The 12,827-nt window shown below is 38.8% G+C and overlaps 1 protein-coding gene across 3 annotated transcripts in view; it reads left to right on the top strand.

Moving 5' to 3' along the window:
- Positions 1-12,827, top strand: part of rbm33a (RNA binding motif protein 33a) — a 47,678-nt gene that overhangs the window by 23,659 nt on the left and 11,192 nt on the right. For 2 of the 3 annotated variants that reach the window (XM_084108082.1, XM_084108081.1), the window contains exons 12-15: positions 59-408; positions 2,394-2,678; positions 3,664-3,945; positions 5,118-5,705. In XM_084108082.1, coding sequence (XP_083964208.1) covers positions 59-408; positions 2,394-2,678; positions 3,664-3,945; positions 5,118-5,705 — 1,505 coding nt within the window. The remainder of the gene's footprint in view (positions 1-58; positions 409-2,393; positions 2,679-3,663; positions 3,946-5,117; positions 5,706-12,827) is intronic. The other variant, XM_084108083.1, reaches the window with a different exon arrangement.

Raw genomic sequence — 12,827 nt, 5'->3', positions numbered from 1 at the left:
TGCTGGTTTTTGGCTTCTTGTTCACATTATTTTTCTTCCTTTCTTTTCTTATTTCTAGAACCACGTTTTTCAGGCCAGCACATGTTTGACCAGCCAGGCCCTGCCCCCCTCATGAATAACAGTGTTCTTCCGATTTCGGGGCAAGGCCCTCCATCTTTCCCCCCTCAAGGGGGACTCGGAGGTCCTGGATTTGGTCCTCTGGGGCTCGGGCAGAACCAAGGGCCTCAGGGAGAAGGTGCTTTCCAGAGAGAACCCCTTCGGCCGGGTCTGGCCCCGCATCATGCAGGCCCTCCAGGACCCCATGGCCCCCGTGCCTTTGTGGGTCACAGACAGCCCTTCTCGCCCCAGCAGCAGGGACCCCCTTTTAGCCCCCAGCACATGCTGTTTGGTATGCAGGTACGCCAGAGAGTAAGTTGGTTTACCAGAAATCTGCATGGCCTTAGCATGATGAACATTATATTTCATGTTAATTTACAGCATGGCATGGAACTAGCATGAAAAATATTATTCTGAGTGTTATTTGTTTTACTTTTTTTATCTGTGTTCACAAATTTGATGATGTGGTAATGTCTCAGTCCTGTAATTTAATTCAGGAAATATTTCAGCTGTACACTACAATTCAATAGTTTGAGGGTGTCAAGATTTTGTGTTTTAGAAAGAAGTCTCTACATTCACACTGTGAGCCTTAGTAGTCCAGATTTATTGCTCAGATCCGATTATTTGGTAAAGCTGTTCACACTGACATAAATGTGGCCAATATCAGACTCCAGTGCGAACAGATCATGGTCCTGAACTGACCCAGATGCGCAAAAGAACGATAAAAATGTCACGCACACTGTCATACGGAAGTAAAAACGGAGAACATTGAAGTGATTTATGCGTTTATTTATAGTGTGATTTGCCACCGAACCCAGCAAATTTAAGCACAGGCAATATATAAAACAAAGAGGAGGATGCAAAAAAGAGCGGTTTTTAAACATTTATGATATGTGCCCTGGTGTTTTTCTTGTGTATATATAGAGCTGTCACTGTAATACTTGTGAGCTCTGACACATCACTGTCCTTCACTGACTACCTTTCGCAACTGTCTTGATAATGTCGGGTATGTAAAATCTTTGAAATGACTCCCACGAGCACAGAATTGTGACAAATGTTGCTCTAGAGCGAGGTAAAAGTCGCATGAATCCCGATTTTGCCCACCAAGGGTGCATTTATTTGATAAAAAATACAGTAAAACAGTAATATTGTATAATAATATTACAGTTTAAAACAACTGTAAAATATATTTAAATAGAAAAAAGTATGATTTATTCCTGTGATGGCAAAGCTGAATTTTCAGCATCATTACTGCAGTCTTTAGTGTCACATGATCCTTCAGTAATCGTTCTAATATGCTGATTTGATGCTCAAGAAAAAATTCTTAATGTTATCAATTCTATCAACATATGTGCTGCTTAATATTTATAATTATGTATTTATTCTATTTTTTCAGTATTCTTATAGTATAATATAAAGATTAAAATAACAGCATTTATTTAAAATTGGAAATATTTTGTTAGATTTTAAATATCTTTAATGTCACATTAATGTAATGCATCCGTACTGAATAAGTATTCATTTCTGTTGAAAAAAATCTTACTGACCCCAAACTTTTGAATGGTGTTGTACATGGCACAGAGTCATACCTAAGGTGTTTTAGTTTGGTTCAAAACAAGTTTCAAATGTATACATAGATGTTACTTTGAAATGTAGGTGTTGTGTAGTGGTCGACTGAGCAAGGAGAAGCTGCTGTCTTCAATCCAAGCAGCAGACAAGACTGCCCTCTTGTGTTAGACCTGTTTGTCAGTTCATGGTTATTTAAGGTCACTGGGTTAGTTGTTACACATCAGATGTCTATCTCTCTTTCATGAAAATAGTTTCTTGATTCTCATAAACACAAATTGGTGTTATTTTTCTTTGCTTGAAATATTAACTGGTTTTACCTGTCAGTTCAGCCAATAGTGACAAGGAACACCAAATTATTTGTTTGGTAAACTACTTAAATATTATACTATGCTGAATTTCTGAGTACTCTGTGTATGATGATTGAAATCACGAAATGGCCTTAAACAATTACATAAAAAATTGCAAAATGTTGTTTTCAAATGCATTTATTTCATGCACGGATTGTTTCTGACAGCGTTGCACAAGTTCGCGGCGCCATCTGCGGGACACCCTTGGCATGTTTCAAAGCGCCACATGCGAGTAAAATTCGGCGTTGAAGTGGTGTTACTTGCCAGTTGCCCCAGTTCCTTCTATTTTGTCTTTAGCTGATCACATCTTTAGCAGCCTGTTTTATGCACATTTGATCATAGGTCTCACTTTGGCTGTGTTCTTGTTTTTATGGTATTCAGGGTCTATTGCAGCAGCCCCTTCACCATGATCCTTCACTATCCCATCAGCCTTTGCACCAGCAGCAGCACCAGCAACATAGACAGGACTTGCCCCCACAGGGCCTGCCTCACTCCCAGCCTCCACCCCAACACCAACAGCACCACCAACACCACCCAAGGGATCACCATCCCATGGTGCACCTCTCCCAGCCCCATTTCCGCCAGTCGATTCAAAGTAGCCATAGACAGATGCAGTCCCGACCACAGGGCAACCAGCAACGAAACAATCACGCCAGGCCCAGAATGGTAAGCCTTTCAAATCTGTATTTGTTGCAGTAAGCAAGAAGTCAAGAGCAATATTGATTATAAATTAGGAGTTGAACGACTTCAACGTCGACTAGTCACTGGTGACGTCTTTAATGAACAAATAAGCCTGAACCTCGAGCTGTGACTTGAACGTAAGTTGCCTTGTGCACAGCTGTGGTATATAACGCAGCACTGCCCACAAGGCTATTTCTCCTACATAACAGCTTATTTTTTTCAGTTCTTTTGTCTTTGGGTCGTTATATTTCACACAGATTTCTGCTTGTTCTAAATCAGATACAGATATAGTAGCAGAGTAATGATTACATTTATATGAATGCATTAGTGAGAGAGGGGTTGCCTGTGAATTAATTCTACCTGGCAGCGTTTCTCTACTAACAGAGAAGCTGTGGGTTTTAGTTTGAAAAATATGCTAGAACTTTTCAGTTTCTAAGCTATTTTATTGATAAATCACAGAAGTGTTGACAAAACATTTCTGCACTACTGAATGTTTTTGTGTGCGCGCGGATCTGCACGTGATGTGCGAGATACTGTCTGTATGTGTGTGTGTGAGATTTAAAATGCATGAGCACATTAACTTACATGTACAACAATCTGTTTAAAACGTGCGTTCACTCGATCAATTTTGAGCAACCAGATGGTATAATCAAACATATTTTGTGGAGCGCTCTCGAAGTATGCATTTATTTCTCATTTTAACTATTGGAAACAGAGCGTAAAAGTGGACTTCAAGGGTTTCTTACCCTGTTGCACCCTCTATTGGCCATGGTCAGTGACTAGTCGACGTCAAGCTTAAAGCATCATGGTAGAGCATTAAAGTCGACTAGTCTGTGCAACCCGTATTATTAATATATATTTTATTTGGTCAAGTCAGGTTTTGATGGAAAACTGATTCTAGTGATTTTCAGTCTTGGCAATACTTCTTATGAATGTCAACACATTTATCTGTCCTCCTCATCTTCTTCAGACGCCGCCTCCTCCACTGCAGCAGATTCCTCCTCAACGCAACAGCAACCTTCGTGAGCTGCCCATCGCATCTAGCAACAATAATAACCGCCCGTCAGTGCCTAGTGGGCAAGCAAAGCCAGTTACACAAAATGTTAGGCAAGGGCAGGCTGCTCGTTCTGGACCAGCAGGGAGGGGAGGACCTGTGGCACTAGGACAGGGCTCTGCCAGAGCACCGCAGCAGCCCAGTGTGCCTGGGATGAAGACAGAGTGTCCAGCTGCACAGTCAAGCACCACTCCAGAGGTAATACTGCATAGGAGGACTATATACATTTGGGAGGGGTTAACATTCAGTATGTTTTCCACCCATAGACTTTTGCAATGGGAGCTATTTTAAATGCTGGAGACTTTCAATTTGAACAGCATTTTTGTACTGCAGTAACCTCATTATTTAGTTTATGTGTAGCATAGTCCTATTACTGTTGTAGCTAATCGGCTCTCCTTATCGTGACTGTTCTTATACCGATACTTTCTTTAAAAGCTTTGTTTTTAACTATAATTCAAAATTGTAGTATTTTTTGTTTTAAACATCTTTAGTAGTTTGTAGTTTTTTTTATTTTATTATAACCTGAATTTTGCAATGAAAATGGCACATGGAATTTAGCCAAACTAAAGTAATGCAGTCTTTTCAGTCACTTTAATCTGACTAAATTCATACCAGTCCATTTTCTTAAAGGCAGGCTAATAGATCTAGATAATGCAATTGACCGTTTGCAAAGACCCGCCCCCTTTAGTTACTGTTGCTATGTCCGACAAGCCACGGTGCTCTCACGCCACACCATGTTCTCACGCAGTGAAAAATACATCGCAGAGCAGAGAGGACACTGACAACGCGCTGACAGGACAGACCAGACCAGGTTACTTTTGTTATGAAACAATGTCACACCTTTCAAATTTGGTCATTATTTTTAAAGAAATTTAAACAATAAATACCGTTTTGTGGCTCTTTAATGTGTCTGACAGATCGCTGTAGAGCCTCAGTTAAAGCTGCTCGTGAACCGATCATCTCTTCCTTCTAGTTAATTTATAGCATCAAATAAACACGAATGAACGTAAGAAGGAATGTTGTTTTAACTGCGGAAAGATTTCAGTACACCGTTTTTCAAGTTCAAATCCTCCAACGTTAATCTACTAACTCTCCTGACTGCTTTATCACATGGTGGATTATGATTGGTCAGATCGCCTGTCAATCAAACTCCCTGCGAAGGGTCAATTGTAGCTCAACTTTGTCCAGCATGTATAGATGTTTATTTAAGACCTTTATAGACCTTTATTTAAGCCTTCATATTTTCGATTATGTATTGTGTATACTTTGACAGAGAAATGAAGCTGTAGCTTGAATTTACAATTGAATTTAATCAAACCAAAAGAAAAACTTGTTTTGCTTATCCTGAATTTATATTTGTCTTTGCTTAGGACCCAGATGAAGATGAGGAGACGCGTCAGTACAGACTGAAGATTGAGGAACAGAAGCGTCTGCGAGAAGAGATCCTCAAGCGCAAAGAGCAGCGCAGGCAGATGCAGGCTGGTGAGCGCAAAAGACAACTGATGGAACGAATCAGCGGCCAGAACCCAAACCAGACCCCACAAACGCAGAACCCCACACAGACCCCTGCAGCCCAACCCCCGCAGCCGGTCCCTTCACTGATCTCCAACGGATCCCCCCAGAACCCTTCGTCAGGTCTTAATTCCCCTCGTCCGATTGTGAAGGCTCGTCTGCAGAACACTAAACCTCAGGCACAGGCTCCTGGCTGGTCTGCACCACAGAAGCAACAGAACCCTGGTCCTGATGCCAACCAGCAGGGCCAATGGCAAGCACAGCAGAAGAGGACCACGACCCCACAAAACACTCAAAGACCGGGTGCTGTTCAGACCAGCCCATTAGAAGGGCATGGCCTGGGTCAGCCTCAGCTCGGCGGAAAGAGAACAGTGATGCAAAGAATGAACAGCATAGAATCACCACAGGTTCCACAGAAAGTGCGACTAGTTAAGCTTCTGGGAGAGGTGAGTAAATTTGTTACCCGTTTAAACGCTAGATGTGATCTTTAAAGTTTATATGCCACAGATTTTCTTTCTTTTTTTTTTTTATCTTTGCCCTTTGCTGATTTTCTTGAAATAGTAAACCAGAGCTCTTGATAGAATAAATCAAAGAACTCGTCTCAAAGGCAAGGAGGATTTCCAATTATTCCAAAAGTCAAGGAGTCTACTTTTTTGACCACTAAAGTTTTTAGAGCCAAAAACTGTTTAAAGTACAAAATTAATTTCTCTTTTTGACAGAATCAATACCGAAGGTGGTCTCCATGCTGTGTTTTGTGACACCACACTTAATTGATAGAACACTTTTACCTTTTAAGCCCATAAATGGCACCATCCTAGCGTCATTAAAATGAGTCGCTTGGCATTTGCGCCTTTACTTTGAGTGACAACCGATCCAGACATTCAAAAGGTTTGTGTCTTCTTTAAGTCAAGGTGCTATTTTATAAACCAAGTCGAGAAAGACCTAATGGAAGTTTATGTCGAGGTTTCAGCTACCCTTTTACATTAAGACTAGAGTTTGAGGTGGTTATGTACAAATCTGACAGGACATTTAATGCATCTCAACCAAGAAAAGGAGGACCCAAGAATGATTTATGGGCTCTAAGAGATTATTTGCTGTGTTGAATGAAGAGAAAACATCCTTTTCCAGTCTCCTGCCTGAAGCAAAGCTAAATGTCTCCTTTGAGTGCTGGATCTCTGTGGATGAAGATAACTGTGTGTCAACTTAGTTAATAGAAAGCTACACACAGCTATCTGAAATGCCGTGACTCTGACTGACAAAGAGGAAAAAAGGGGAGGGGTGTCAGACTGAGAGAAGCTGATCCTCTAGGTGCTTCTCTTCTCCTGCTGTCAACCTCGGCTGCCTGACAATGTTATCTCTCTTTCTTGTTCTCCCTTCTAACTTGTGCTCGCTGGTGTTACTCTCTTCATCTATCTCGTCTGGCCTCTTGCTTTATCCATCCATCACCTCATCATTGAAGTGTGTTAGAATAGGTGTCAGTCCGGGGACATCTGCAATTAATCTTCCTCGTCTATGTTGATATCTGTGTAATAATACCTGCGAGAGTCCGGGAGAAAGAGAGATGGCGGTTTGGGCGGATTTGTATTTTTCCCAGCTTAACCGTACAGATAAGAGCAAATTAAATTTTCATCTGGAAGAATACAAAGCCTGCGCCTTACAAAAGCAGCATGGGGGATGGAGGTGACGGGGTGGGTGGGGGAGGGGGAGGTGCTTGTCAAGTGCCGTCACCCCGCCCCGGTGCATAGCAGCGGAGCATCTGATAGATGTAATCTGAATATGTGGATTTTGTATTGAGTTAGATTAATCCATTAACTCCCTCAGATGGAGACAGACAGAATAGAGATAATGCACATATTTTAGAAAAAGACAGATGGGAAGAAAAGGATGAGCATAGCATGGGTAGCAATTATGTCTTTGTTGTAGACTGAAGCAATGTGTCTATAGGGAGCATACTAATGTTTTACCAGCCTGAATATAAGCGGTCTTGCTTTCGGATAAGGAATACATGCTGATGTTTATTTCTCTTTGTAGTGGACAATATTACATTTAGGGACATCACTGGCATTGCTATCGGGTACAGCGCATGTACAGGATGTGAAGAGAGTTTCAACCAGTATAATAAAGTGTTTATGAAAAACATTGCCTACCCTACCTTTAAAGGAATAGTTCACTTAAAAATTTAAATTCTGTCATCATTTACTCACCCTCAAGTTGTTTCAAACATGTATGAATTTTTTTCTTTTGCTGAACACAAAGGAAGATATTTTGAAGAATATTTGTAACCAGTTAATGGACCCCATTGAATTCCATAGTATTTTTTTTTTTTTTGTTGTTGTTTTTTTTAGGTTAGAATAAAAAAATAAAAAAACATTTGTTAATTTAGTTGTCATAGTGGAAAATGTAAAATTATTCAAAGAGGCCACTGGGGTAAGATGCCCCCTACCTGGGGCAAGAAGCCCAATTCCAATCCATCCCCCCACCCCCGGTAAACTTCGTCTGGTTTTATCGGATCAGTGTGTTCCCCCTGTCGGCATCTGTTGGCATTGGTTGGTGTTTGTTTTCGTCAGTTGAACATGTTGAATCAGCGTTTGTCGGGTCGTGGAATGTCTGACAAGTGACGTGCTGTAATCTGGTGATTGTCTGTGTTGGTCAGTGTCTGTCTATGCAGTGTGAATTGGCCTTTAGTCGAACAATTAAATATACGATGACAGACAAAGCACAATCCCAGTAAATAAGGTTCATCTGAAAGGTAAACGTATTCTTATGAAAATATATTAGTGCTGTCAAAATTAACGAGTTAACTCATGCGATTAATTTTTTCACTTTAAAGGGGCAGTCAGTCACGCTACACTTTTAGGCGGTGGGCCGGACCTCGAAATTACGAATTTAATACTTACCTCACAGCTGTGTAAGTTTTTTTTTGCTGAGGTCATGTAATAAAATCGTATAAGTACTACAGATATTGTTTCCAACTTTGTTGTATGCACATTTGACGCAAAATGTCCTTACAAACTCTTACTTTTTTAAACCGGCAAAGAAGCAGGAGTGCTAATCATAACGTTAGAAAACCTCCCATTTCCTTGACAACCAATGTAAATAATGAACAGATTCTACAGCAGAGGCAAAGTAACCAGGAAGCTGGGCCACATAGTGAAACTGACGCATAGCTTATCTAACGGCAGATGAAGTAAAACCGCAAATCTTTATTATGAGTCCTAATCATAAATACAGTGCATGTTCACAATAACAGTTTAAATAAATAAATGATTTAAACTATATGTTTTACTTCTGATATAAACATTTAGATTAAATATGCCATTCTCATTATGGTGTTAAACACTTTAACTACATGAAATCATTACTGAGAAGTTACAACATTTTTATATTCAATAAATATAAATATTTGTTGTGGATGCAATGCTTTTGAACACTTTTCCTCTGGCATGCTGTGTTTTAATGTTTTAACTAATTGCTTATCATGATAATAGCAGATTGTCTGAGAAAATGGTTTCGTGCAAATAATGCACAACAAGGTCTATCTGTTTCCATTAAAAATATAAATCAATTAAAAATACTATTTGGCCAGTGGAAAAGATTGAGAAAAACTTTCTCTGAAATGTATTTTACACTATTTGATTTATTCATTCAAAAACAAGGCAAGGATAGGCTACTAAATTATTTTTATTAATGAAATGAGAGCATGTGAGTAAAGCGGAGCGGTGTGAAGCTTAAATATAAGTTAAAAACTTAAACATACGTTTCATTTATATACGTTTAACCCCTTACTAGTCAGCCCCAATTTTGGCAAGTGCTGCATACATGACATACCCAAAATAAAAAGGTTGCTGCTCAGAAGTCATTCTGAATAGACACATAACCAACATATATTTAGAAATCCAACCCTTGAGAGTTTACATTTCAAGACTCAAAATTAACCAGACTGTTATTAATATTGAGATATATAAGCTCAAACATAGAAACAAAAACAACAAATATTAAGAATATATTTATTAAATGTATAAAAAATTTATGTGAATTTAGGATTGCAACTAAACAACTAAAACATGGGGATTTTTTAAAGACAATCATCCCGCACATCCTATTCTATAATAAAATCAGCTAATCGAATATTCGAAAATCGTGACTCATCCCTAATTAATATAGTATTATTGTGTAAGTGGATGACATGACAAGTAGCAAAAGGCAGTGCAATTTGTGTGTAAGTGGGGTCAAATGTTCATAGCAAATTTAAAAATAAACCCATGTAGCAGCATCGTAGTGTAAACTACCAGTGTATTTGTGCAAGAGTCAATCAGCTGCCCTTAGGTTATTGGAGGGTGGGGGTGGAAGGAAGAGGCTTTCTATGATTCCCCTATAGAAAGTTAAGAGGATGGATTTTTGGGAGATGAGCCTTCCTCAACTGTGGGAGGAAGTGCAGAGGTTTTTGGACTTTCTTGGCCAGGTTCTGTTGGTGGTGTCGATAGATCAAGATGAGTCATCTGTGATGTGGATACTAAGCAACTTCCGTGATCTTGACCTGCTCCATCATGGTGCTGTTGATGTGCTGATTGTCAACGATCACCTCTGTAGTCATTGGGGTGTGGAGAGATATGATGTTGTCCTGTCCGTGTCTGTGTGTTAGATAAACAACTGAATTTTATTCAGATAAATAAACACAGAAAGCGCGCATTACTAGATAATTTTAAATCACATTTTTCATCTTGACATTTGTATTAAGATGCTAACCATCTTAAACGAGCTTGACAAGACTACTGCAGTTCTGACCACAAATAATTTTGTTAAATAGCTCAAAAACAGCCATCTTTAACTAAAATATTTTTCCACCATATTCCATCTTATACCTGTTCTGTTATGTAGGTGAAGCCCAACCACTATCAATCGTGACAATCAACCATAATTGGCTTAAATAACTCCATGACTACCACTATAAAGTTGATTTGAAATCATTTCTTTGTTTTTGTTTGCACTCTTTTTAGCTGATAATTAGTCTAGCTTACTTATAGCCTAGGTAGCTTGCTGTTATCAACCTGGACATACCCTCCCGTTTACCCCGTGATTCTCCCTTAGTCAGACTTCTGCTGTCTTCCCGTTTAAATATTTTCCCGTAATTATCCCGTATTTGAATACTCTTTGCTTAGTTCATTGTGTATGTACCGAATGATTATTTTGGATTAGCCTAAGCAACATACCGTTAGACCTAGCTTTACTGCTCCACTACCAACATTCTTTCGTGGCTAACGTTACTGTTCTCATCAACGACAACGCATATATTCACGGCGAACTATAGCTTGCAGTCTTAAATACAACTTATATGAAAAGCATTAAGATATAGGGGTGTATAATCATTGTAAAACAAATCTTACCTTGACGTTGTCTTGTCGAGACACACCGGTCTCTCCAGGTTGGGTTGTAGACTCATGGATTTTGCTTCATACTGACGCGACGCCGGTTCAACGAATAACGTGATTGGCCAAATCAATTCAACAAGATAACAACACAAGCGTTGATTGGATCTCACTCCGGCCAACGTTTGTGATCAGCTAGCGAAATTAAATCTATTTTTATACTTTAATGTGCAACAATTGGCGTTGGAAACAATCGGTAATCTTTTTGTGAATTATTCATACAGACAAATAAAAAAAAATGAGCCAGACAGCTGCTGGGTAACTGTCAAATCAAAAACTAAACGAGATAGACGGACTTGGCCCACTGCCTATTTTTGTTTCATTGACTTCCGTTCATATGCATGCAAATGCGTCAGACCGCAAACGCAAGCTCATGTGAAAAGTTCCGCATTTCTCTGCATTCTAAAGTTCAAATTTGGTGAACTCTGAGCTGCGAATTTGCACCAAGTGAAGATGTTTGACCAGTAAAAGATCGATGTGTCACAGCGTGACCTCTTGGCAGAAGTAAAAGAACGATATTTTTGCAGTAAAGTCGAGTAGATTGTATATTTTTTTACATTTTGAGTGTAGTACTATTTGTTATATGTTGAATTCATGTTTACAAAATAGACGCTGCAAGGGTGCACGTCACGCCTAAAAGTTCACCAAACTTGAACTTTGGAACGCAAAGCGCAGTGCTGGTGCTTGTCTGTGAATTTCCTGTCTGTGTGATACACACATGACTCATGCGCACAGAAAGCCGCTTCAGACAGCGCTTGAATGGATAAAAACACACAAAATTATGCCAAAATTGCCAGTTTTGTCGAGTATCCTCGCAAGCATAGTCTTAAATTATTTAAATGAAGTCTTAAATAAACGTAAAGAATTGTGAGAAAATGGGATATCAGATCCGCGTCCCACATCAGGGCTTAAAGTGACAGCAGCCTAATAAACCTGCTGCTGTCTGTCATTAAGGATAATCAAAGAAAAGAGAAAATCAGTCTCTGCTCTTGACTGAATAACATTTGTAGCTTCAATAAGGATTAAGAATTAATCTATATCCTATTTAGTTTAGGCCTATAATTTATGCAGTGAAAACTACAAATCTTAAAGTACTGTTGTTTATAAGGTTGCATGGGTCAAAAACAACTTTTTGCGCTTTATGACAGGGCAAGCAAAAAACTGAACTGGTCTGACTGGGCCAATAGAAAATATTGAGCCCTGGTATATTGAAAGGCACAGGTAAATGTGACATTTATTATAATGGGTTCATGTGAAGATTTTTTTAAGTTCACTTAAATTAAAATTATATATATATTTTTAAAGCCTAATATATGTTAAAATTGATAGCTTTTAATTATACTGTAATACTGAATGGCTATAATGGCTAAAATTGAGGGGGGAAAAATTCATAGAGACAATACAATACAAGCAGTATTGATATCGGTGATACTGGCCTTCTTTCAAAGAAAGATGCCATTAAACAAATATTTAAAATATAGGCTACTGTCTTTGTTGTTTCTACATTAATTTGGATATTAAATGTGAAATTATTGCAATATAAAAAATATAAAAAACGTAAATTTTAGGTGCGATTAATTACAGAATTTTTTTAGATTAATTCGTTTTTTTCCCCAATTGACAGCACTAAATGTATTAATTTGTATTAAATTGCATATATTTTCATTGAACATATATTTTAATAGCAGCACTTATCCTAAAGGTCTAATTTTACCATATCAATTCAAAATAAAATGAAATTTTCCCCAAAAAATCTAAAACCGTGTCCACAAGTCCCATATTTAGAAATAGAGTTTTAAATCTGGCCATTTTCAAGGCCTTTAACATCCTAAAACTGCCAGCATACTTTGAAAGGTTTTCCTAGCGATGAGGAAACAGAATTCCTGGGAATTTCGAGGAAGAGCCAGAGGCAGTTTGTGCAGTCTCAGGCAGGTCCTCTGCCCTCATCCATGGCATTAATGCTCAGAGATGCAGTCATCACTGTTGTGGAAGATGTTTTATAAATTCAGCTTCACCTTATCCTCTGAAACTGATCACAGTATCATCCCAAAATCAGAAAGCATCACACCATGGAACAGTTTTGTCGCTTATAATGTTGTTTGCTTATTCAGTTATTCTTCTGCCACATTGTGTACACTTTGT

This window comes from Abramis brama (genome assembly GCF_963993115.1).
Source record: "Abramis brama genome assembly, chromosome: 3".
NCBI classification, from domain to species: Eukaryota; Metazoa; Chordata; class Actinopteri; order Cypriniformes; family Leuciscidae; genus Abramis; species Abramis brama.
Note: the sequence above shows the minus strand (reverse complement) of the source record. Positions and strands in the feature narration are given on the sequence as shown.